Source organism: Phasianus colchicus, chromosome 6 (assembly GCF_987193195.1).
Source record: "Phasianus colchicus chromosome 6, bPhaCol1.hap1.1, whole genome shotgun sequence".
Classification (NCBI taxonomy): domain Eukaryota; kingdom Metazoa; phylum Chordata; class Aves; order Galliformes; family Phasianidae; genus Phasianus; species Phasianus colchicus.
The window spans coordinates 39,315,835-39,342,939 of record NC_143441.1 but is presented as its reverse complement, the minus strand read 5'-3'; the positions used below and the strand labels follow the sequence as shown (position 1 = coordinate 39,342,939).

Here is a 27,105-nt window from a genome sequence, read left to right as displayed (position 1 = left end):
GTCTTGCATGTTGTACTGCATCACCAGATACAAAATACCAAGAAAGTATCACTATCAGAAATGTTATTTTGTACAACAATGTACTCACACAGTCATTTAAAGGTATTTTTGCCACTTCCCTCCTTCCCTTTCACACCCCTTTCCTCCCCTTTCTGAGGGTTTTGCCACCTCCTTCCTTACTCCACGTGCTAAAATAATCAACACAGTGTCAGCATTAGCCCTGATCACGTCTGTTAGAGCGCACAGACAGCACGCATCCCCGAGCATTGCTGTAGGCTGCCCTCACGCTCAGCCGGACACTTCTGCTCACAGTCGGCTCGTGCTTCCAAGGCTCCCTTTGCCACCCCGAGGAGCAGGCACTGCTTCTTTGGAGATAAGATTGTCGACAGCTTGAAAACACTGTGAAGGTCACACAGATGTTCCCAGCCGGGACGTGTGGCAGTTTTGTCTGCTACAGTAAGGGACGTTCTCATAAGTGAATAAGTGAATTTGCCTGTTGCTCTTCGCTTATTTTTGCTCGAGCTGCTCAAGTGCCGCGGTTTGTTCACCTGTTCACCGGCACTCGGGTCTCCACTCGCTGCGAGGAAAGATGCCGTGCTCCATCTGTCCGCGCCGTAACAGAGCGACTTCACGTTGCACTCGGAGCATGGAACGGCCGTGATTCTGTGATTCTGTGATTCTGTGATTCTGTGATTCTGTGATTCTGTGACCGTAACCCCGCGGGCAGCGCCGGATTCCCGGCAGCGCGCCGGCTCCCCTGGCCCAGACGCCCCCCCCGGCCCCGCCCAAGCCCCGCCACCTGCGGCGCTCCCGGGCCCGGCTTCGCGGCGGCCTCGCGCGGGGGGCGGAGCTCCGCCCCCACCTCCGCTCCGGCCCCGCCCCCGGCACGTGACGCGGGTGACGCCGCCGTGCCCGGGAGCTGACACTCGACGCAGGGGTCGCGCCGCGAGCGGCGGGCAGGGCACGCGCGCAGCCGCCGCCGCCGCAACCGCCGCAACCGCCGAGGCCGCCGCAGCGGGGCCCGCGCCGCCGGGACAGGTGAGGGGCCGCGGGGCCGCGCCTCTCGGGTCGGCGGGCGGGGGGCGGCGGGGGGCGGCGGGGGGCGGCGCGGGGCGGCGCGGCGCCGGCGGCGTCGCGGGCGGCTGCCCTGAGGCGGGCCGAGAGCGCGGCCGCGCCCCCTCCCCGGCCCCCGCCGCCATCCCCCGGGCGGGGCGGGCTCGGCGCGGCCGCGCACCTGGGCGCTGCCGGGGGCCGCGCGGCGCCGGGGGCGGCCCGAGCCGGGCCGAGCGCCTTATGCGACCGCCTCACCTGGGCGGCCGCTCCGCGAACAAAGGGGCCCCGGGCCGCGCTGCCGGGGCCGCCGCCGCCTCGCCCCCCGCCCACCCCCTCCTCTTCGGGGCTGCGGCTGCCTTTGAATTAGTCGAGCGGCGCCGATGGGCGGCCCGGGGCGGCGGGGCCGTTTGCGGGGGGCGGCGGGGCCGGGGGTGAACCGCGGGACGGAGCGGAGCGGCCCCGCGAGGTGCGCTGACAGTTGCTGGCCGGGCATCGCCTGCCGTGAGTCAGGGAGCAGCGAGCAGCGCTGCGTGGTTACTGATTAAGCCTTTAGTTTTTAAGGAAGTCCGAGCTCGGGGAAGCCACTTTACGTTGCAGTAGCAGCGGATTGCTAACTCGAGCAAACGGGGATTAAGCTCGCTTTTAAAAGCTTCAAACTCGCCCGTTGGGGCCGATTTGTTGTTCGCGTTTGCATCTTTGCGCCCGTTTCCGTCCAAGCGCTGCACGCACACGCGGTGCCTACGGGGGCGGCCGGGCAGCGGCTCGGCGAGGGCAGCGCGGCATGGAGGTGTGCAGGGCGGGACAGAGCGGCGTGAGCTGCGGCCGGGTGCGCGCTGAGCTGCTGAGGACGCCGCCCCGGGGGAGCGCTCGCGGAACCCGGCGGGCTGTCGGCCCGAACCAATAGGAAATCATCCCGATCCAGCGCTGGCGATTGAGTTTATTTCTGTAGCGGCACCGCAGGAGGCTTCGTGTCAGTAAGGGGTGAAGTTTGATGCTGAAAATGGAGAAAAGGCTGCACGAGGCAACTGATGCTCTTTGGTGGGACACGGGAGCAAGGTCACAAGAGAGAACTGAGATCTGCAGCGCTCTGCGTTTAATAACTGAGATCTGTTTGTATTATTAAGTAAATAATTCCTAAATCACAGTAAGGATGGTTTTCTTGTTTGTTTGTTTGTTGTTTTTTTCCCATCAGGAGGAATATAAAGAAAAAGAGATAAACCCAAAAAACTTTTTGCCTTCATTACCTGGTTATAGAAGATCAGAAGAAAATACTGTGGATGATAAACTGAGGGGAGGTGGGGAATTCCTGCTGTATACCTCCTGATTTGTATTTCCCATTGCGTTTTGAGATAATGCCGGAATGGGGAGTGACCATAGCTAATATAATATGTACATACTATGATTTTTATAGGCTCCAATCCATGGACCATGCTTCCCTCCCTTCCTAGTTATTTGCACTTTGGGATCAGCGAGGGCTGAGTGCTTTTAGTGGGTGATGCTGTAGGGTTTCAGCTGCACTAAAAAGGTTTCCTGCTGAAGTAAGGAGATACCTGAACAAACCACTCCAAGAAGGGCTGAAGTTGCTGTTGCAGTTATTCAGGTTTGATTAGAAAAGATCCCAGTTTGTTTGGAAGTGTGCAAATATAATCTTGTATTAGTGACAAAGCTAGACTCGGGCTGGCGTAGAGGACTGCTGAGCTTTGCATGTAGCTCCCACCCTGAGGAAGTGTCGGAGGGGTGCGGGCAGCAGCAGGGTGGGGCTGACCTCAGCAAACAGCGGGTGCTGGCCCTGTGCAGCCTTTGCTGAGTAAGGGCTGGGAACAGTTCCATCGGGAGCAGGTCCCATCGGAAGCGGAGCCTGGGAGCTCTGTGCCAGAGGAGATCTGTGAGATCCCTGACCCAGTGCCTCTGTCAGCATGGCTGGGGCTGGGCTGATGCCTATCTCTGTGCTGGTAGGCAGCTGGTGGGAGCTTGTGTGCTATGGCAAATGTGCTCTGTGTGAATGTTTATGAGGGTGGATAGTGATAGGACAAGGGGGAATGGTTTTAAACTAAGACAGGGGAGATTTGGGTTAGATAGCAGGAGGAAGTTTTTCACATAGAGGGTGGTGAAGCATTGGCACAGTTGCCCAAGGAGGTTTGGATGTCCCATCTCTGGAGGCATTCAAGGCCAGGCTGGATGTGGCTCTGGGCAGCCTGGTCTGGTGGTTGGTGACCCTGCACATAGCAGGGGGTTGAAACTAGATGGTCATTGTGGTCCATTTCAGCCCAGGCCATTCTATGATTCTATTAATGTATTTCCTCATGGGCATGTGGCCCACCTTAAATTAGTTACTCAGTACCATTTGGGTTTCACTTCTAAAAATGTGGTCTGAATCTTCCTTTTTTTGTTGTTGTTGTATTCATGAAGACATTTTCCCATGTTTTTGTTGTCACTGGGGTTCATTCATTGTTCTTTATCTGTTATACAGACATTCTAAGAATCATAGAACAGCTGGGGCTGGAAGGGACCTCAAGGACCATCACTTTCATCCCCATGCCATGGGTTTGTTCCCACCCAGCAGCTCAGGCTGCCCAGGGCTCCATGCAACCTGGCCTTGTGCCCCTCCAGGAAAGGGGCACCCACAGCTTCTCTGGGCAGCAATGCCAGGGCCTCTCCACCCTTTGAGTAAAGAATTTGTTTCTAACAGCTAACCTAAATCTCCTCTCTTCTAGTTTAAAGCCATTTCCCTGTTTGTTGTCACTATCATACCATGTAAAAAGTTGATTTTCTTCCTGCATGTAAGCTCCCTTCAGGTGCTGGAAGACCACAGTGAGGTTCCTGTGTCCATTCTCCAAGCTAAACAACCCCAGCTCCCTCAACCTTTCTCCATAGGAGGGGTGCTGCAGTCTTCCGATCATCTTTGTGGCCCTCCTTTGGACCTGCCCCAACAGCTCCATGTCCTTGTGCCGAGGGCCCCAAACCTGGGCACAGTACTGCAGATGGGGCCTCACAAGTGCAGAGCAGAAGGGGATGGTCTCTTCCCTCACCCTGCTGGCCACCCGTCTTCTGATGCAGCCCAGGATGCAGTGGGCATTCTGGTTTCACACTGCTGGCTCATGTCCAGCTTTTCATCCACTGGAACTCTAAAGTCCTTCTCCACAGGGCTGCTCTCAGTGAGTTCTTCTCCCATTCTGCACACGTAATCTGGGATTGCTCTGACCCAGCTATAACATCTTGCTCTTGGCCTTGTTGAACTTTTTAGGTTCATGTGGGCCCACTTTTCAATCCTGTCCAGGTATGAAGACCTCATTTAAGATATTGAAGGTTGCAGATGTCCTCTGTGGAAGTAAATCTCACTTTTGTGCTGTCATCCAGCCTTATCAGTAATAGTTAGAGAGAAAGCACAAAGGGTCTACAAGGCCTGTCCCACAGTGTGACTGCAGTTGTTGTTTTGTAGCACCAAAGTCATCCCATGGCATCAGTGTGCACAGTGTCCCAGTTTCTGTGTGTCTGCTGCAGGTTGGCAGTGACTCTGCAGGAGGACAGCCCAAGTGCTGACCCCTGGGCTGCAGGGACCACAACAGTAGTTGGCTGCAAACCAGAAGTGTTAAGTTAACTGAGCAGTGAGGAAGCTTTCCCACCTGTGCCTTGGGTGTTTAGCTCTGTGGAGGCGGAGGAGCAGAGCCTTGCTTGATCCTGATGATGAGCTGTTTATACAACTGTCTTAGTGTTCTGGCCTGCCACAGAACGCAACTGATTTCTTTTTGATCGTGTGTTTGATGTTACCAAATGTTTGCTATTGACTTGATAATTTTGCAGCTTGGCTGGAAGAACAGAAATATGTGTCTTTTCTCTTAGTGGCAAAGGGCTGAGCTAACAAAACTATTTTTGTAGCTATTGTATTTTATAGCTTCTGTTTCTTAAAATCCTATTAACTTTTTTAAGCATAAAATACAGCTTATACTGGGCATATCTATCTTGAAAAGACATTTAGCATGCATTTTTCACTAAATAGTTACGTGAAGTAGGCAAGAGAATGAAAATGTCAAGCCTTTAAACGCTTGGTAGCCCTGTGGGAAACCATGGCTATGTGTTCTTTTGTTTTCCTTCTGTATGGGAGAAGGAAAAGCAGTGTGAGTGGGCTGTCTTCCTAAATTTTCATTTCCAAGGCAGCATACCTTCATGGTAGCCTGTAGCTCAGAGTCACTTGTGTTTTTCTGGTCTGTGACCTTGAAGCTGTGATTGGTAGCAGTGCTGGGGAAGTGCTGGGAGGAGTCGGATTTGGTTACAAGGAAGAAAATATCATTTTGTATGGGAGGGGGGAAGGCTGCAATGTGGGCATGTTTACCTGCTGCTGGAATTGCTAACACATGCAGGGCTGCACTTAAAAATACCTGTTTGTGCTGAACGGCAGGTGGGCTGGGTGTTTTGTGCTGAGACTGTAAATTAGCTCCGGTGCTGCAAATGTCAGGGTGCTGTTTGATGGGGGAGAGAATAAAAAGGGGGGAGGAAACCCATTGCAGACAATCTGAGCATTATTTTCTACTCTTTGCGTTCCTCTTACTGCCAGCTTTGTTTGCGTGTGGCACCATCTTTCTTTCTGCCAAGTCCTTTAATAATATTGTAAGCCTAATCTTGTGACTCCATTTAGAGTCTTGTAAACAACTGTGGCTTTAAGGCTACCTGAAGGAAATGCGACCTGGATGTAGAAATGGTCTCTGGGAGAAAGAAGGACATGATTTAAACAAGGCGATTGTTTCTAAGCTTTGTAGTTGGACTTTCAGGTGTTGTCTTCAACAGAGTTAAATGGGAAATATCATGTATTTGAGGATCAGCTTGAATAGCCAAAATGGTGGAAGGAAAACTGCAGAACTGTTAGGCGTTTTTGCTTCTGCTCTCTTCACAAGTCTCCTTTGTTGTTGTTTTTGCACTTAGTCCCTATTATGGTCTGCATCTGTGTGCCTGCATGGAATTGCATTTGTTCCACTGAGTTACTGGGTAAACAATGTTGGTCTCATCATGAAGTCTCAACTTGCAGAGCAGCAAATTTCTGAATTGTTTTTGTCATTCATGTGTTGTTGTTTTTTTTTTTTTTACTTTTTTGTTAGTCTTTGAGGTTAATACAGCAGCTTTTACATGGATTCTTCTAAATGCTTTTTGAATGTTAGAGATCTCACCCTTATCAACTTTGATTTTTTTTTCCTTGAAGGTTAAGAAATTGTATTTTTTCATATTCCTTTATTAAGCTGTTTTTCTTGTAAGTTGCTAAGACTGGTCTTTACCAACTCACCAATTGTGGTGTTAGGTGATTAAGTAGAGGAGAAACTGCATCTTGTGGATATGGGAACAGTGGTAGTTGGCTATGCTAGAAGGTGCTGTAAGTCTAAATGCTATGTTTTCATACATTCTTCTTTTGAGACTTCACCTGGAGCACTGTGTCCAGGTGTGGAGTCCTCAGTGCAGGAGAGACATGGACCTGTTAGAGTGCATCCAGGGAAGGGCAACAAAAATGATCCAAGGGATGGAACACCTCCCCTGTGAGGATGGGCTGGGAGAGCTGGGGCTGTGCAGCCTAGAGAAGGAAAGGCACTGGGGAAAGCTGAGAGCAGCCTGTCGGTATCTACAGGGGGCTGTAAGAAAGAAAGGTATCCTTTAGCAGGGTCTGCTGTGACAAGAGGAAATGGCTTCAAACTAAAAGAGGGAACGTTTAGATTGGAAATAAGGAAGGCGTTTTTTTAACAATAACAATAAGGGTAGTGAGGCACTGGAACAGGCTGCTCAGAGATGTCCTGAAGCCCAATCCTCTGAGACACTGAAGGCCAGGCTGGACAGAGCTCTGAGTGCCCTGATCTGGCTGTGTGTCCCTGTTCTCTGCAGGGGAGTTGGACCAGATGGCCTTTTAAGAATCATAGAATCATTTGAGGTGGAAGGGACCTTTAAATGTTTCTATGATTCTGTATAATATTGCTTTATTGAGTATCCATTTTTGGTTTTGATTCATCGTCCTTAATAATTATTATTCTTTCTAATGTATTTTTTTTTATTTTTAATGCTTACCAGGTGCAAATCAGGTTTTCTATGACATAAATATTGCTCAAAGGTCTCTCTTAAGAGCAAAGTAAACATTTAGAATTTAAACCACTAAGGACACAGTATTTTGGAAACTTGAAATACTTTTTAATATTATATTATGCTAGCAATTTCTAGAAGAAATTCAGAAGTCCTAACGCCTGGCCAGATGCAGGGGCAGCAAAGCCCACGCACTGCACTGCTTCCAAGCTCTTGCATCTCAGCACAGGTTGGCAGGGGCTACATACAGTGCGTGGGTCTGGGATAGCCAGCTTGTCCTAAGCTGGGATGCAGCACTGGAGGAAGAATGAAGGATTTTGTAAGGAATTCTCAGTGCTCTGAAGTGACTCTTGAACCGAAGGATAACGCAAAGTAAACAAATCATAATCTCCTTTTAAATATTTTGATTAAAACCAAAATAATGGCAGTTTATTAAGAAATTAAGCCTGTATATAAGCAAGAGAGACTCAAACTAGTCCTCCCACCAAGCCCTCAATGATGACTAACGTCACTTAGTTGTAGCAACAACAGGCTTAGCGGGTAGCTTGATAGCAAGAGGCTTGTGAGAATATGGGACTTAAATCAAGGATTCTGTTGTAGTGTTGGCTTTGTTTTATTGCTGTGAAAAGTATCTGAGAGTCTTTAATTTATTAATGTGTTTGACTGAGGTTGACATAAGTGGAGTCTACAACATTATTTTTGAAATTATTTTCCTTTGAAGTGCTCTCGGACAGTTCATCGTATAGACATCATTTTCTTTTTTTATTGCAGCTCTGATTGTGAACAGGAAACAAACGCTTCCCAAGCAGAATGTGGCAAAGTGTTTGCCGGAAAAGGTGAAATTTCTTTGGGTGGAGATGGCTGATAGGAGTGCGAAGATCCTTCCAGGACAATTATACATTGAAGTGGAGTATGACTATGAGTATGAGGCCAAGGACAAGAAAATTGTAATTAAACAGGGGGAGAAATATATATTAGTGAAGAAGACTAATGATGACTGGTGGCAAGTGAAAAGGGATGAAAATTCCAAACCCTTTTACGTGCCAGCACAGTATGTGAAGGAAATACCACGGAAAGCACTGATGCCACCTGTTAAGCAAGCAGGCATGCTGCCAAATAATGCTTTAAAGTTAACGCATGGATTACAGAGATCGACAGAAAATGTGAATAAGTCACCAGAGCTTTCTAGTTTTGGAAAATCTTCTCCAGTTCAAGTGTCTTGCTTAGTTCGAGATGCCAATCAAAATCTGGGACCAAACAATAGCCCTGGTCAAACTCTTGGTGTGAGTCTGGACCTCACTCAGAACAATGGAAAACTAAACAATGAGTTGCAATCTCCCAAGGTTTCCAATCAGTTTCGAACCATCTCCATGGGTCATTTCCCATGTCCAGAGTTCTTGGAAATAGAGAAGACCAGCTTTTTGCATGAACAGTCTTGTGATTCGGCAGGAGAAGGCTCAGAAAAAATTCACCAGGATTCAGAATCTGGAGATGAACTCAGTAGCAGCTCCACTGAGCAAGCGCAGGTAAGCTTAAAAAACAGTTTCTGTAGATTTGTGGTTTTTTAATTCTTCCTTCCCCTTATTACCATAACTATTTGTCTTAAGTTTTCTTTTTCTTATTTTTTCATAATAAACAGAGGTTGTAAGTACCACTGTCTTGTCTCAGCATCAGCTGGCTATTGAAGTCTAAAGTGTTGTGTGAATGGCTCTGATATCCCAGAGGTTTGAGGATTGTTTCTATTCACATCGTCCTATGATTGAATGTTACAGAAACATTGCCTTATTGTTTTGAGATAACACTGAATTTGGGTTATATTGTCTTCTAGAGGAAGGGAACCTACTGCAGTAACTCACTTCTTGTTTTTTTTTGTTTTTTGTTTTTTTTAAACCAGAGGAGGGTAATTGTGCTAGTTGCAGTCAGCTTTTTCCTTAGTCTTTGTTTAAGTAGCCTGAGTACAAACTGGTCACTTATTTGCCACAGTCAGAACTCACTTTAGGGTGGTATACATATGAATTTTGATGACTTTAGAAATAAAAATCTTTCTACAGAGAGTTGTGCTTCGGCACCAACTTACTAATAAGACACAAGGCAAATTAAGATTGCTTAGCCAATATGAGTGGGTATGGGAAGATCCTAAAGATACAGATTGAGTGATTTATGCAGTCATGAACTCGCATACGTTTATATGCAGTTACTGAAGTAGCCAGAATCAGTAGTTCTTAAATATTCTATTCTAGTCTTCACCTCTTTCTTGAAAGTCAGTTTCTGTAGTTATGGATTTTCAGGCCTTTAATATTTGTTACTCTTAAAACAATTTTACTTTCACTTGTTCCTTTTTTTCTGCAAACAGTAAGGAATAAATGAGATTACTGAATTTAATTTCTTCATTTATAAAAACATTTGTCACTTCATTAATGTAAAGGTTGTTATAAAGAAAGTGAAGAAAACCAATGAATGTTCACTGTAGGTGATACGAGCTGCTTAGAACTTGTAAGGATAAAATAATGCTTAGACGTTTAATTCAGAATCATCTGAAGTAGCTCATCTGCTGTCATATTAGTTGATTTCCAGGTGAATGACAAAATACTAAGGAATACTTTGAAAATAAATTTTACTTCAAACAGGTTACCATAAATTTACATGGTGCATTAGGACAGCCTCCTCTACTGTGTTGAATATGCAGCACCTTCTGTAATTAAAGTAGATGAAATTCACTTTACATGGGTGTCTTCTGGCAAAAAGTAATAACCATCCAGGCCAGCTGTTCAGTTTCCGTGTGATTTTTGTGGCTATTGATGTGGTGACACACAATCTCTTCATCTTCTGCCTCCATCCCACCCTGCAAATATGTTGCCTCAACATGAAAACCTCTTTGTAAGCGTGGCCATCAGCAGAACAGGTATGCATGCAGGTACAGCCTTCACTGAGTTACATGGAAGGTCTGAAGATGGAAGTTTTCCCAATGCTTCAAGTTAGAAATCATGAAAATGTTAAGTTCCAGCTGTAGGAAAATCATGCAGTGTTTGACTCCTGGAGTCAAACTGGAGAGCTTGAGAGCTTGTTGTGGTCATTGTCTTGGGTGCTTGATAGACCTTGCAGCCATCATATTTTACAACTGTGGAGTCACTTCATCTCATGTGCAATCACAGGCTCTTGAAATACAGTAAAAATATTAGTCATTCAGCAGTCATAGAGATGAAAGCAGTAGTAATGCTGATGTCACTGTTAGCTCAGTTTAGATATGAGTGCCAGCCTTCTCTTCTGGAACAGCTTCATGTTGTTTTTTTTTAATAATTCTTTCAATGATGAACAGTGTTAAGTAGAAATCAGCTGTGCAGAAATTAATGGCTCAGAAAGCTGTTTTTATTGCTTTTAGTCTGTAGTGAGAACATCAAGTTCCCAGTTTTCACACACAAACAGGGTGCTGCTTCCCAAGGCACTGTGACTGGGGCTCTTCTTTCCCTCTGCTGCTGCAAAATGCAGTTTTATGCTGTCTGAGTTATAGTAAATTCTAAACTACAGTTTTTTTCTTCTTAATTTGTAACGTTAGAGGCTAGATTGGCCTTAATGATCATACTTTTTTTTGGAGGGGGGGGAAGGGAGGGATTTTTTTGTCCTTGGCTTCATGAACTCAGGCTTTCCATTCAGCTGTGGGAATGAAGGATGGTTTAGCTGGAGGTGGTGGCAATTACTTGTTCCTAGCCCGACCTTCAGTGTTTTCTCAGTACACTGAGTACAAATGTATGAGCTGCAGAGGAGTTGCTTATAATGAGATTCTTCTAAAAGATAGGTTCCTCATTCTCACAAGATAGTCCTACTTGTCCTTTCCAGTAAAGTGCAGGTTTTGTAGCTGAACAGTCTTCTACTCAGACATTTGTGGGCAGAGGAAATGCCAGAAGATCCAGTCTCCTACAAACTGTATAAAGGAAGGATTTTTTTGAATGTCTGCAATCTGATAGGAGGTAAAGGATAAGAGTGGTGACAATGTGAACAGAAGAATTTGCTACTGAAGATGTGGGCAAGTGATCTCCTCAAGAGAAGAAAAAAATAATTGGGTAATGGAATGCTCTTGATCCTTTGCACAAAGTAATTCTTTGACCCCTTATACAAAGAAATCCCCAGTATTGGGTGCCACTCAGTTTGCTTATGGGCTTGAGCTGTAGGAAGGCTGGAGGTAATTAGAGAAATCAGAGCCTGAGAGGAAACACTTCAGCTGCACCAGATTTAAATCTCCGGTAGAGATGGCAACTGCCAGCAGAATTGGAATTGAATGAAGTGGATCAGAGGGATGCAGATAGTATCACAGGTGTGCTAATGGTGCTTAAGTGAGAATCAGTGAGATTTCTCAATGAAATTTTAGGACAGTCGTATCGAGTGTGATGTCGTGATTCCAGCAGAAGGGCTGAAAATAATCCTTTGAGAATGTAGCAAGGGGAAAGAGGGAGACTTTGTAACAGAGGATGCACAGCACTTGAGCAACTGAAAGGACTGAGTGATCTGTCTTAGTCCTGGATAATTCTTCTGAAGCTTGGCGGGGAAAGGAAATGACCTATCTAAAACATACATATAGAAGCACACCTAATTTCTTAGGAACAAAGAGTTGAAGCAAAAGGGGAAGAAGTTTAAAAGTGGTTTTGAAAAGGCTTTTTGGTTAGTGTTTGCAGGTAAGTTCTGCTAACACGTTTTGGATAAGATGTGCAGAGATGGAAGGGTGGGTGTGTTCAGAGCTCACATCGAGGATGGTTTGGGATTATCTTTATATGCAGATGCAACTTTGGTATAAAATAGTTGCAGACAGAAATTAAAATCTGCTTTCAGCCATGCTAATGCGTAACCTGCTTGAAATACTTTCTCTGATGAGGATGAGTGTTAGTGTTACCTTCTCTTCTGTCGTGGGAGACATGGAATATATATGTGCATGAGGAGATTTGTTCCCATTTAATGTTACTTTGCATGCTCGTTAAAGTTACTTTTAATAGCAGGCTGTTTTTTAATCATTTATAAATATAGACAGTGACCCATTTGTAAAGACTGTTCTGTCTTTCATCCTCTTTAGTAATTGACTATTGCATAAACTGTCAAGTGCTAAAGGGGATTATCACTAGGATGGCTGTTTTGCTTTGATTGATTCTAAGTAGTAAAAATCTTGTGAAGAGATCTGTTTTACTTCTGCTGCTTCTATAGAAATTGCTGTAACTCTTTAAACTGAGATCGTGAAGTTTTATATGTCTCCATAGGCAGTGTGAAAGCAGATCATACCATTTTCAACTACTTTGTCACTTTAGTGAAGGGTTAGTGGCACATTGGCAGTGTTAGGCTACTGCACTGGACAGATATGAACCCTCTATTAGGGGGCTGTTACTGGCTTTGTGGACCTGATTCTGTTTGCTTCTGTGGTTAGAAGTTTGATGCTTTTTCACTTATTCATTGGTAATGCAATTAAGAAAGTTGCCAGGATGAAGAAAGCACACCAAAATTACTTGTGGTGCAATTGCACATCTCTTCAGATTCATAATGGCATTTATAATGTAGCATTTTCAATTAGGTTCTAAGTACCGTCTTCATCATCTCTTCTAGAAATCAGCACTGGTTACTCTAAGTTAGAATATACTGAGCTATACCTGATACAACGAGGTGAAGAACAGCTTCTAATGATGAGGAACTAAAAGCTTTGCAAGGGGAGGCATTTTGGAAAGCATAAGAACATTTGTCAGTGTTATTGCAGTAACTGCTGTTAGATGTTTGTAACCAGCCTGAAATGCTCTCATGTTGTGGTAGTAGCTCTGAATGTTGTCTGTACACACTGTTCAAGGGTCTCCAAAAGAAACTTTCTGTTTCTTTTTCCTATCCTATGCTAATGTGAATTTCTGAGTTTGTGAGCAGCTCTGTGTGAATGGTGTTAACGTGCAGCAGCAATGTAAGTCAGCTAGCAGATACTTGTGGCTCCTTGAGCAGTTCAGGGTTTGGGTGCCCTAGGATGAGTGGGTACCATGTGCCCCCGATGCTGCTGATAGCTCTTGTACCCTTCTGAACTTCTCTGCTGCAAATTGGGGTGGCCTTCATTTAAACAATAAAAAATAAAAATTATAATATAAAAAAAAAAAAAAAAAAAAAACAATACCAAAACAAACCAAAGGAGACAACTGTGGAAAAGTCATAGCCTGAGGGACTAGCTGTGTTTAGCTGACTGGCTTGCGCCAACAGTGGTGGCTGAGTGCTCGGCTGAGTAAGGTACATGTGGTTCTGTTTCTGTGCTTTCAGAGTTGAAACAAAGATCTGGAGCTCTCCTGTATTTCTATACATGCCAACCTAGTCTTCTGAGTTTCTACTACTGCTTACCTTAATTTCACACAGAAGATGATGAAGTAAACTTCTAAGGCATCAACCTTCCTCCTGTGTCTTTGATACCGGTGTAACTACTTATGAGCGCAAATGAAGCTCAAGCTGTGCTGCTCAAGGAATTGTTTTCTGTTTTTCATCTAGAGAAGTGCCATTCCTAGCATGCAGTATGAGTTTGGGTGCCTTTTCTGTTAAGCAGCACAGAATTGCCCTCAGCACGGAGACAGCAGAATCTTTGCAGATGGTAGAGTAAGTGCTGATGTGAAGAAGCAGCATAGGAAAACAAACTGATGTTTTGTCTGGCTGCTGCATAAACCTAAAGCACCAGGCGATACCGAGGCCTTGCTGCTTCTCCATTGGCAGTGCTTCTGTGGGTTTTCAACTTAGGAACTTCCAGACATAGAACAAACTTCAAATTGCTTTGTAATAAACCTTACTTGAGAATGTTTGATCATATCTTGTTCTTGCACACTGCATAAATCTCAGAATAAACAATTGCATTCTGTGTATCTTCACCTAGCTGCTATCTAGACAGCTGTTTAATACTGCAGGGCTCATGTATTAAATAAATGTGCTGTTATTTCATAGAATTCTAAAGAAAGTACTGCTTGTTTCACAGCAGTGTGACAAAACAGTAGGGAACGTATGACTGGATAGAATAAAATGCAGAACACTTATTTTCAGATAGGCAGCCCTCTCTGGAATAGTAGGCATTTGTGCTTTAAAAACAAAAGCAAAGTCTAAGCGTATCTGGTACCCAGGCAGCTGCTATTTCTCTGCCTCTTGGCAGAGGTGTGGGATTTAAAAATAATGTAGAGAAATGGGTTTTGTTCTTATATGGATTTTTATTCTAATACTGAAGGACAATACCCTTAAGCAAAACTGAGTAATAAGAATTGATGATGAATTTCAAAAGCCTGGTGATGGTGAGTGATTTGGACAGAATACTGTTAAAATACATGAATCAATTTTGAGTTTGCTTTATGTTAATGTGTGTTGCTCTGGGTAAAGATCAGAAAGAACTTTAGGAGATGATGTTATGAAGCTGTTAGGTTAGTGCAAAAAAGCAATCAAACTAGTTGTAGGAGACAGAGCAGATAAAAAAATGCAGAGGTTTGTAGGTAATTCCATGGTATTTCTGGATCTTATATACTGTGCAATTTGAAGGTCTTTCTTCCTGAAAGTGAGTACTGCTGAAAACAGTATATGGAAGAGTGTGAGCAGGGGCATGGAGTAGCTCCCATGTCAAATCCTGGCAAAACCTTTTCCCTCCAGGTGCACATTTAGAATTGCATGCAGAGCACGTCTTGTTTTTGAGTAGGTATTGCTGTTATTGCTGAAAGATGGTTGAGAAGTAACCTTAACTTTGATTGTTTTTTTCCTTCACTAGTCTTCATCTGCATGTATTTTTTGTTGTAAGCTCTGTACAGATGAAAGATTGTGTACAGTGATGTTCTGAAGATTACTGTGAGTATTCTGAGTCTAAATATCAATGAATTCTAGTTCTTCTGATAAATAGCTTTGTGAAAGAAAGTTAGGGACCTGTCTGAATAGACTGAGCTTGTTGCTTCTGTTGGTTTTTGATGCTTACAAAGAGAAACTGCAGTCAGATAACATAACAAAGTTCTTGACTATGATTTACTGGCACCCCTCATTAATCTGAAATTACACTATTTATTTATTGAATTTAATAGTTCAATTCTTTTCTTTTTTTTAAATGGAAGCCTTGTTTGCCTGAGGCTTCCAGATAGTCTTCACACCACCTGGTTAAATTGAGCAGCTTCCCTGTGTTCTTTTCCAAGGCAGTGCTGCAGATCGGAGTGCCATGCATGTTTCCTGGGGTGGTGGCGTAAGCAGATTTGTGGATTACCATTCAGCTGAAGGACTTGGCTGCTCTAGGAACTGCATGGCTCTATCAATATTTATAGCTGGAATAGCACAGAGATAGAGTGGTGCTGGCTGAGTGCTGTGATCTTGTGTGTAAATACTGGTGCAGCAATACCAAAGGCCATGTGTGTTCCTCTATGGCAGCTGGAACAGCTATAAAGTGCCTCGTGCAAAGTTTGCATATCTGGTGGATGAAGGGCATACTTGCTGTTTCAGTATGGCTTATGGGATGAGACTTCTGACTTCTGCAACTAGTGGACTAATGTAAAAGAATACTCTAACAAAACATTAAAAAAATAATACTCACAGCAAACTTTCTCAGCTGGTTGCTCCATGTATGTAATAGTGCAGTATACAGACTTCTTTTCTAAGCAATTTGATAGACTGCCAGGATGCTCTCCTACCATGTTGCACACAACCCGTGCTGCTCTTTGGTCTCTGTGCTTGTGCCCATGCTGATGCTGTCAGGACCTCTTAACCACCTCCTGCCCGGCCGGCTTCCCGCAGCTGGGCTCCGGCAGCAGGCTGGGAGCTGGAGCCCAATGTGCCTTGCAAAGGGCAGCACAACAGGACTGTGGCACAGCTGTCATACAGAGTGGTCCTTCAGCCCGTCAGCACTCTGCTGCTTGTGCTTGTGCCGGGGGAGGTCCTTGGCAGCCACCCATTGCTGCCTTCAGAGCTCCAGCCTTCCCTGCTTTATCCTCTTGTCTCTGCCAGCTTGGAGAGCTGTTCTTCAAGAGTCTTCTCTGAAAACAGAGAGTGTTTACTACGGGGGAAATAAAACTTAGGAGAGAAGTTTTCTTCTGTGTCCCTCTCTCCAGCAGACACCTGTCTCTGTTCCTTCTCTCCCCAAGCTTTAGAGTACTTGTTCATATTGCAGGATGTGGGCTGTGATGTACAAGAGTGGAATATTTTACTTTAATTTTGTTTTCAATTAACTGTGTGTGTTAAAACCATATTGCATCCCTTATTCCAAGTTTACAAGTTGCTGTTGTAGCCATCAGTTGAACAAAACTTGGGCTCAAATTTTCTGTCCTTTGTGGAGAACCAGAAAATCCCAAGTGCTCTGCTAGAATCTTCTGTCTTCCTCTGTAAAACTCTGAAGCCTCAGCAGGTTTGCCTGAACACAGGGTCTGATGAAACTCCATTTGGTATGGATGAAGGCTGCAAGACAGTGCTCTCCAGAAACTGCTGGTCTTTGGTCTAATGTTTGTTAAAACAAATAATAGGAACGTTATGGGGAAAGATGTGACACTGACAATTCCTTTTTCTTTTTTTTTTCTGCAATTGATTGCAAAGGAAAGATTTTTTTTCTCCTCTCCTACCCTTCCGTTAACTTTTCGGTTAAATCTTGAGTTAAGTCTCCCTGTGGCTGTCTTGCTCCTTTTGCTGTCCATTTTGTGGCACCTCCCTTGCCTTCTTGTAACATGATTGCTTCCTGTAACAGAATAACATCAGTAAGGTACTTCCAACTTTATTTTTTCAGCCTTGTGTAGTGGGCTAAGCAATAACTTGTGTGCTTCTTTGTGGCACGTCTTGAATTTCCTAGTAGGAGAAAGAGATGGATGACTTCACATCTTGAGTTCTGCATGCACTTACACTATATGTACAGTAATATTAGCAAGGACAGCAAAATCATGCTGCTCTTCTTGCTTCCATCAGCTTTCTCTTTTCTCTTGCCTGGTTGTGGCTGTGCTTAAGGGATCCAGTTACAGTCCTGCAGTGTGATGCTGCAGCTCCAAGTCCTGCAGTGCCCGTCTGATTCTCACCTATCTATTGAGGCTGTTATTGATTGGTGAGTTTTCATTTGGATTAGAAATTTACCTGCCTCCTACACCTGCAGGCTATTTCTGAAAATTGCAAAGCATCTTTTTGGTGTTCAGTCTCAAAGCCAACTGGATGATAAAGGCAGATGCCGAAGTCAGCAAGAACCTGAATGATGGACCAATCCCTGCAGCCTGGGGGGCTGTATTTGAGAACTCTGTTCATAGGTGATCCAGGCACTCTTCTTCTTCTCCTCACACTTCATCTTCTCCCAGGGAATGTTGCTCTGCTTTTACCACTTGTAAGCTGTGATTTGTGCTTTCAGTGCCAGGGTTCTGTGTCACCCTTGTTATGGTTGGATCTGAGCTCCATTGCAGCCTCAGAGTTGTTGTGATGTTAATAAAATTCTGCAAATACAAATTTCTTTTGGTCTGCAGCTGTTGGGGAGTGGGGATGGGAGAGCTACTTAATATCTAATTTCATTAAGAAACATATCTTTTAATTCCAAGAAACATGGTAGCTCCAGGCTTGGCTTATTTGAAAGTCTTTAAGAATTGGAACAAACAATGAAATGTTGAAAAGTATATTTATTCTGAAAGTTGAATTACAGAAATAACATTTATTAAAAATGAAAGAAATTCTTGCTGGTACAAGAAAAATAAAAGGCGTGGCAGTGTGTTGCATTTCTGCCCCAAATCCAAGTGCCAACAAACTGTCCGCAAGTAGAGCGAAGCAGGCAGAAATACAGTCAAGGCACAAATATGTGTATTTTTAGTTGTTGCGAGGGGGAGAAAGCTGCAACCTGGTTGTGGTTCCCGTGAGAATGTTCCTCCTGTTCTTCATTCTGCTGTAATTGTGGGCTGTTGCTGAGTGCTCGTTGGGATTTCGAGGTGGCTTTTGACAGTGCAGTTGTATGCTTTGTTTTAGCACTTAAACACTTAAAAATGGATCTTAGAAATCTCTGAAGATGTTGGAAGCAGTATGTTGGATGTCCTTATGAAAATATTCATCCTGTTTTGTATGCTTCTGTGGAACAGAGTCAGAATACTAAAAGCAGAGAGTCTGTTCTCACTTACTTAAAAATGAAGAATTAGAAAAATACAAGCAATGTGGCACTTCCCATAGGATTTTTGTGTGATTTTAAACGGCTTCTGTTCATTCTGTTGTATTTTAAGACAGAATTTGAAACTGAAATCTTGACATGAAATGTTGTGTGAGTGTCATGTCTGTCATGAGATTTTCCTTCCTACCTCTGAAACAGAAAAAAAGTTCTGCCTGCTGCAACAGCAGATGTTCTTTGTCTTGAGCCTCACAAATAAATGAGTTTGAGGAGGGTTCCAGCAGCCTGAACAAAACTGCAGTTTTAGTTGTGTGCTGAAGCAAATATGTTGCGTAGGCAGCGCCTGCTGGATTTAGGAGGGTTGTGGCACTTTGTCTTAAATCAGCTCTTCATTCATAGTTTTCCTTCCTTCCCCCCTCTTCCTGATGAGTTCTGATATATGTGGGGTTTTTATGGATTATTGAGAACTTCATTTCTGCACGTGTCAAAATGAGAAGTATCCCTGGTCAGGGAGGGTTTTAAGCAGAAAACCCATCTAAAACTTGTTTCATTGCCAAGCATTCTTGCCATCGTTTGCTTTTCTGCCTTAAAGTTTGCTTCAGGCAGGCTGATAGGTGTTCCACTCCTAAGTGCTCCAAGGCACCACAGATGACAAATGTCATTCAAAAGCTCCTTTGAAAGTTAAATCACAGTCTCTGCTCTTTGTTGCATTGTGATTTTTGTCTTGTACCATCTAAAATTTGGCTGTCTGTCATGGAACCCACTAATTGCACTCAGTGTTACCCAGTAAAAATGTGAGAGATTGTTGTGTAAGAATGCAGGCTTGGTAAAGGATGATCCAGGACAGGGACTGGCATAAAGCAAGTCATGCTTAAAGACTAAGTCCAACCTGTTTGCTGTTGGATAGGACCTGCTAATAAAAATGAATTTTGATGCTAAAATACAGAAATATGGTGTATATTTAAAGGGGAGCTTATCATCTAATTTTAAATTAATATTTATGATGGCATGAAAAATTAAACTGTTGTTGAAATACCATTCAGACACGTGAAAAATGAAGTGCGTAAGTATCAGCTGTGTGCTTCAGTGGTTCTTAGCAGGTGTGTGTGGGGAGAGAAGCTGATGGAAACAGGCAGTCATAAACATGTCCAGCAACTTCATGTTCCCAAATCTTCTCAAGTAGAGAAGTCTCCTTATAGTAACTAGCTGTATTAATCTTCTCAATAAAGGTATGCTTTCCAGTAGAGACAAGAATGTGTTGTGTATGTTATTTCAATTGCTATTTGCAACATTGCTGCTCCTAGACCTATTTTGCCAGAGGGGCCACAGCCTCTGTGCTGCCTTGGCTGAAGGCAGCAGGTAATATTACTTTCACTCCTAGATGAGTTGATAGGCCAGTGTGAAGGATGTTCTTGGCAGAGATGAGCAGTCTAAAGCCTTCCTCTGACTCTTGTACCACAGAGAATGCAGCAGTGGTGACTGTGAGGTACCTCAGGATCAACAGAACAGCCTGCAGCTTTTCTTAGGACTGCTGTGCTGTCGTCATGCTGGATTTGGTTGTTGCCAGTGATTGAACTGCAATTAGATCTTGGTGATTGGATCTCATTAAGAATCCTTAACATATGCAGCTGACCACTGTATATACTCAGTTGTTCTTATGAAGATGACAGACTTTGGGGCAGTGCTGGCCTAAAGCACGCTCAGGTTTTTAATGTTTCCCAGTAAGCCATATATTCCATTACAGCTGTTGTACTGAACATGACCAGCAAGCTGAGTATTATGGAATGACAGCAGTTCTGGAAGCGTTCTGGCTCACCTGCACACAGCACTGCTGCTGCTTTTGCACACCTCTTGTACCCTGGAGGGAGCTGTGACCTCCTGCAGTGTCTGCTGCTGCTAGAATTTGCCTTTCTAGAGGAGTTCCATGGAAGTACTGAAAATGTCTCTAGAAAACAGTGATGAAGTCAATGGTGAGGTGCTATTGTGAGAACTTCTATACAATAGTTTTATATTCAAGACTTTTAAATACATTGAAGAATGTAGGAGAGAAATATTGTGCCCCTTACATTGCTGTCTGTTTTTCTTGGAGACTCCCAGAGAGCTCAGCCTTTATTTAACCTGTTTTCTGCAACTGGGCAACTGCTTTCTGTACAACTCCTCTTGAAAGCTGACGTGCTGAACTCTGTTGTGTGTATGGATTGGGCTGCATGCCTTCCTTAACAGCATTTTTCCTTCTGGTTGGTAGACTATGCCACAGTGCTCTGTTACCTTTCAATGGGAACATTCTGCTGTGCCACAGCACAGGGCTGCCATTTGCTCACCTGGGGGAGGGCCACATTTGCTGCCCATTGCTTAATCAGCATGAAACTGTTAGCAAATTCTTGCTATCTCAGCCATAATGCAGTGCTAATAGGTTTGCATTATTGTGTGGTACAGTTTTAAAAAAAAAAAGTCTGGAATGTTTCAGTAATGTGAAATACCAACAACATGCCACTTGATGACTTCTGACAGCATGTTTTTTTTTTAACTCCCTCACTTAATCGTGAAATGCATTTCTCATACTCTTGCTATACAAAATGCTTAGGAAAAGATACAAGTTACTAAAAATCTTTCTATATAATTTCTAATGTAATACATAGGATAGCTTCTTGGCAGCAAAAACATAATTCATTTTAAAGCACTCTCTTAATTTTGACACAGTTTATCAGAAGATGTTATAAATTTGGGGATTTTATTTTCAGTGGAGCTCCCTCCCACCCCCAGTATTTAGGGGAATTCTCTGTAAGCTGGGGTGCAAAATGCCTGGCACCAGTGTGGTGTCTTCCATCCCCAACGTCAGCAGTTTCAGAGAGGGCTGGTGCCACTTGTCTTGATCTGTCTTTATCTTTTACCTCTGCTTTGCCTTTTGCTGTAGAGACAGCATTCGTTTTTAGGTTTGGTAGCAGTTCAATCCTGGCTTCCTCTTACTGATTGATCAGAATGGATCTCTGACATCTAGAGATTAGGATCAGTTTTTTGTTCTAGCTGTCAACAGTGGAAAAACTGTTACGTCAGACAGCCAATTTAATTATGTTAGTTTATTTTGTTTCTTTTAATAATTTGTGAAATCAATTGCTTGTAATCGTGGCAGGAAATGGAAAGGCCACGTTTTTCCCTGCACTCGCCAGCTTAGTACTGGATATGTGCTGTGACTCTTGTGTTGTGGTCAGAAGTGTGGCAAGGAATGAAGCTTCCTATTTTTATTGCAAGAGCTGCTTCATTTACAGCTGCATTAACCCATTTATATCTTGAATTTGAATCTTATTTAGCTTGTGGAGCCAGACATTGAGATCTGGATCCTGCAGTGTGGTTCCCCAGTGTGAACACAGTAGCAGAAGTGGGAGGACAAAGTGCCATCTTTCTGATTCATGCATCACTAACAGACCCTGTCTGGACAGATCCAGCTGGCACAGCAGGACTTTGGAGATGGGGCTTTTACTAGAAATATCAAAATAGCTGCGGGTTTTTAACTTTTTTCCTTTGCTTTACTATTTCTGGCAGGCTGTCTTTCTTACTGATTTCTTAAGAGATGTTTCATTGTATGAAAGCTCTGCTTGAGAAGGAGCTGCTGACAAGAGGATTTGGTAAAACATATAACTATGAATAGTTGCTGATACTCGTATGAGGAAATGAAATCAGCACAGAAAGATACAAATTTCAAAAATATTCTACATTTGGGTGTTGATACCCAATGGTTTGCTTCTGCAGCAAATGCAGCAGTTGTTGAATAGATAGTTCTGAGCCTTTAAATGAGAAGTTTCAGTATAGGAAATAAAAATCTTACATTTTTAAAATTTTCTTTAAGTTATTAAATAACTCAAAGATAGCAGTCAGTAATGCTTGTATTAATGTTGTAGTCTGATTTCTGTACACTAATGTTTGTACAGATAGTCACAGCGAAACAGAATATTTTTGTTGACTGTTAATTGTACATCTAATCTATTTTCGCCTTCATATACCCTTTAAGATGGTGCTTTAAAAATAAAAAGTTTAAAGAAATATGCTATGAGAAACTTAGCTGACATTGTGCTTTTGAACTTCCGTTTCAGTTTTCTTTCTAGCATGCAGTTGGAAATAGTGAAGCAGAGCCCTTTCCTGTTGCAGTAGATCTGAGGAGTAGAAAATCAGCATTTTGATTTGATTACTGAGAACTCAACGAATGCTAATTCTCATTTTTAAAAAGGCAATTAGCACTTCTGTGGAGCAGGCTTCTAATGTCTTGATTCTTGTGGTGCTTGACCACCAAACCATGTGGCTGCACATTCAACAGTCATCATACTGGCATACTATTTTCAGTGGTCTGTTTTGGTCATGAAGTTTAGCTGAATGTTAAGGTTAGAGGAGTAAACAGATGTGTTAATCTTTAAGTATTTCAGAATATGCCTTTTTATTTTTAACAAGTGTCTAGACTATGTGGTTTTGCCTTGTTCCCTCATCAGTTCTTGTAGTTAGGATGCTATAGACATACTACAGGCTGTATGTTTTGTGGTTCTTTCTTGATTACCGTAGCATACAATTTTCAAACTGGTTTATCTTAATGGATACATTAAAATTATATAGGAACTAGAAAAATATGACTAACTGCTTCTGAAAAGATAAATATTTAAGTCTAGACTCCCCTGTACTCTAAAAGCCCCAGGTTCATTTTGTTTGTAAGACCTCTATTTGTATTACAAATAAGCAAATGATGAAACAAGTTGTGTTTTGTAACATCTTGAGGAAGAACAGCCTCTTGAAGCTTCCTGTCAGCACTGCAGCTGTGAGAGTCAGCAGAGGGGAAATGAGGTCCTGCAGGTCTCAGGGAGACTCCTGTTCATGAAATGGGTGGTCTGGCCATCTAACCTCTAAGAATTTTCTTCTAATTGTATCTGGAGATTGTTTTACTACTTCTGCATCTGATGGCTGTGAAGTGATAATTTGTAGTTACGAATACCTTGAGCTTCCAGTTGTCTGGCATATTACAGGATATCACTATAAGTGACTTAAATTCTATGCTAAAAACCTTTCTAATATATATGATTGTAGTGATTTTGTGATCGTCTTTGAGCACAGAAGTGGCTTTGTCCATGACTGAACTCTAAAAGACCTACCTATCAATTCCAAAGTACAGTGTTGTGTTTAATTTCCTATTTGATTTGTTTTGCTATCATCTTACTAATTTTTTTTTTCGTTACATTGGTGAGCTGAGCAGGAGCCATTGTGGGGTTGGTGTAACTGACTCAGCAGACATCTGGGCAGCTTGGTTCTTCAGAGCTGTGCTCTGTGACCTCGGGTAGTGACCAGAGTCATCAACCTGACCAGACACACTGGGAACTCATCTTGATACAAGCTGAAGAAAATCATCTTCTGCTTAAAAACAAATATATCCCCTTTCCTTACGTATGTTTCTTAGTGTTTCAAAGCTCTTCTGGGCTATAAATTATTTTAGGTATTGATATACCCTGGAGGTTTGGAGAGGAGATAAAAATATAGCACCTTTTCTTGCTGAGATTGATGAAGATGTTCCCAGCATACCTGACCCAGGATTTTTCTTTTTGCTACATATTAGTATTAGTAATGGGTCTTGTTAATTTTACAAGAATTGACAACATAAACATTGTGGCTTCTTTTCTTACTAAAATGTAGAAAGTTGACAAACTCAGCAGTCAGCACAGCTAAAAAGAAATCACAGAATGGTTTGCATTGGAAAGGACCTTAAAGACCATCGGTTCTGTCCCCATGCCATACGCTGGTTGCTACCCAGCAGCTCAGGCTGCCCAGGGCCCCATCCAACCAGCTCTTCAGCAACTCCTTCGGCTACCCTGTACCCATTTCTTTGGGCAGGGAGCAATCAATGGAGGGGCAGCCATTTGCCAGGCTGGTTCCTGTCCCCATCTTGCTGTGGGGCACGTGGGCATTGGCCCTGGGCGGGGAGGGGCTCGCTCCTGGTAGCCGTGAGGCAGCCAGCTGGCCTGGCCCTTTCTGGAACCTTATTTACTGTTTGTCTCTTATTTTCTGATTATAAATTGTGTTTTTTTCTTGTTTTCTAAACTTTAAAATGTTGGCTGAGCCCTCTGAGCTGTGTACTGTGTTAATCTGGTGACACGTACTGAATTAGCAAAAGTATTTGCTGAGCTCTCGGTATAAGCAGAAGTGTCAGCGTGGCTTCTGCCTTTATGCACAAAGGAAATTCTTCTTGTGCGTGCATGGGGAGTTAGGGTAACTCGCTCATTTAAAACAGCAAATTACTCTTCTCGTGGCTTCCCTTTCTGTTAAGATGAACAAAAAAAACCAGTTTTTAAAAAAAGAAAAAAGGGCAGAAAACAACTTTTTTTCTGGTAGTAGATGTTCTAATGAGTTTATAAGGCCAGCTGAAAGATTTGCCTGCAAATGGAAGTGTGGAAGCACTCAGGACTTTGCAAATACAGTGTACAGACTTGAGAACAGTTGTATCCTCGGATTCCCACCTCCATACTCTGTTTTATGTTAAAGTATGGCTTAATTATTTGATGGAGAGGATTCACTTTAATTTTTCCAGACTTTGGGTGTGAAACTTGATGTTTATGTTAGGATACAGACCTAGCCATTGTACACTATGTAAAATGTGGTGTGTCTCTATACATCTGAAATTGGATAGTCCTGTAAAACACTCAGAGCGTGCTGCTTGGGCATTGCTCTCAGCTAACAAACTGCAGTACTCAAACTTGTCCCTTAAGTTTTTAATGTAACTATCAATAGAAGTTAATGCAAGTACCCCCAGTAGCTGTTTTTTGAAGTGACTTCCTCCATTTATTCCCAAGTGGGACCCTGCCCAAGTCACCTGCCTGCTGGGGAGCTGGGAACAGCAGCTGTGTGAAGCTGTGCAGGGGGCAGCTGCCTGCTTGTTCAGGAAGGGATCAAGCCTGCTGCTTACCCAACAGAATATACTCTTGTTAATATATTAGGAAGGTAAGCCAGCGGATTTATTCTAGTGTCTGATTTCATACTGTACTGTGTTTGCTTTCTAGGCTGGTTAGCTGCGTTTCTAATGGGGTTTTGCTTTCTTTGTACCACTAAGTGTACTGATACTGCAGCATTTTTTGTGATGTTGGAATACTGGTGGTGTCCTGCAGCTGTGTATGTTATTTAGAAACTTATAGCTGCTGTGGTTCATAAGCTCAACAAGATATTTTGAAATTATTCCAACACCTAACAAAGAAATATTGGCTTAACAAGTGCTTGCAGAATTTGCTGCTACAAGCAACATTCTCTGAAGTAGTTTCACACAAGTGAAATCTGCTGCAAAAGCAGTGTAAAAGGCCAACAGCTGTAAATAAATTGTGTGGGAGTTCTGCATTTTCTTGTAAAGCCTTTGGAAATGAATGCTCTTTTTGAAGAACACAGATTTGATGACTGCTGTGTTCTAGAACAGTGTCTTGCAGATTGTTCATTAAAGTTGATAACCAAGCCATGAAGAAATATATTTAAGAAAGTTTTAATGCCTCTAGCTTTTTTTTCTCTTAAAAATAGTAAGGTATGATTCATTTGAACAAGAAGTCTATTCTTTGGTATTCTGCCTGGTGTTGGATTTCATTGTATGTTTGTCAAGTGGTACTTGAGTGATCTTTCTGGCTTTCTGAGCATGCCCACTAATACAATTTCAGCACCTCAGGCATCTTACTAGCAGTGTTATTTGCTTTCCCATCTGCCCTTCCTATGGGTGAGCAGCCTTACGTTGCCTTGTGTAAGCACCGAACCCTCAAAAGTGCACTTGCATGCTATGGGATCTGTGCTTCTGAAAAATGTAAAGTGTAGGAAATATTGCTACTCAGTATAAAGTGATGTAAATTAATGGAAACTTTTTTTTTTTTTTTTACCTTTAAGCTGCCATGAGTTCAAGTAACACCATTCCAGCCCCCAGTTATATTTCATACGGGGTGACTCTTTAGAGGTGCTGTGGTATTGCAACAGAGAAGAAATCCAGGGAAGTTGATAATCAGTGAACTTTGACCTCTATAAAGCAAGTAAGAAATAGGGCTATACATTAAATTCATTAAGCAAAATAGTAAATGACGTGTGAAGGGAAGGAGAACTTTCCAGAACTCCTGAAACCATTGTTTAGAGATTGTTCTACTGTATCAGTTGCTTTGCTGTAGCACTTCTAAATGTGAGCTCTTGTGATCCTGCCCAGCTGAAAAAGCAGTAGCTGTCAGCATGGTACATGCCAGTGTTCTGCTGGAGCTGGGTTTCTGTGGGGTTCTCTGTGAGATTTGATTTCATAGAAAATGGTCCTCAGGAGACATCACAAATGGTTCCCAACAGCTTTGTTCTTCACAAACCAGCTTTCAACCATGCACTTTAGGTTCCCCAGAGGTCAAGAATTGGCAGCAGCGAAACTACAACAGAATGTGTTTTGTGTTCCTGCTGGAGTTGTTGAAACATCCTTCTTATAGAACCAACTTTATCACTCTTACAAAACTTGGAAGAAAAATAAACATGTAAAGTTACTGTTGCATGACGTGTCCAGGTTGTTGAAGATGCTGAATTTCTGAATTATGTTACAGATACTACATTATGTCTTTTGATAGTTTGTTGTGGTGGATGAACAGAATAAAAAAAAGACCTCTCCACCACCCCTGCCAATTAGAAGGAGAGTTACTGGCTGACTCTGTAGCCTTACATTTCCCAACTCTTGCCTAATTGGTGTTAACTTTCTCTCTAAGCATGTGTGAAGTAAAGTGTTTCGTATGGTATTTAAATTTCCTACTATAGGAGAAGCAGCTTTGCTGTAGCCTGGGACAAAAGCGTTTTTATTAAAGGGACAAGCTAGATTGTGCAAGTGGCAGAGAACAAGTACGGTAAACACTGTCATCTTTGTCCATATTGTACAAAGGATCCCATTGTAAAACCTATTTCCGTTTTTTTTGTAAAATATTTGACATCACTGTCGC

The 27,105-nt window shown here is 43.0% G+C and overlaps 1 protein-coding gene across 10 annotated transcripts in view; it reads left to right on the top strand.

Annotated features, from left to right (window-relative positions):
* The first annotated feature begins 889 nt into the window (after nucleotides 1-889).
* ARHGAP12 (Rho GTPase activating protein 12) overlaps nucleotides 890-27,105 on the top strand; it is a 71,226-nt gene continuing 45,010 nt past the window's right edge. For 2 of the 10 annotated variants that reach the window (XM_090143073.1, XM_090143066.1), the window contains exons 1-2: nucleotides 2,243-2,348; nucleotides 7,876-8,630. In XM_090143073.1, coding sequence (XP_089999199.1) covers nucleotides 7,962-8,630 — 669 coding nt within the window. In that variant the 5' untranslated portion in view covers nucleotides 2,243-2,348; nucleotides 7,876-7,961. Of the gene's footprint in view, nucleotides 1,039-1,306; nucleotides 2,349-7,875; nucleotides 8,631-27,105 lie in introns of those variants that run through there. The other 8 variants (XM_090143070.1, XM_090143065.1, XM_090143071.1 and 5 more) reach the window with 7 other exon arrangements.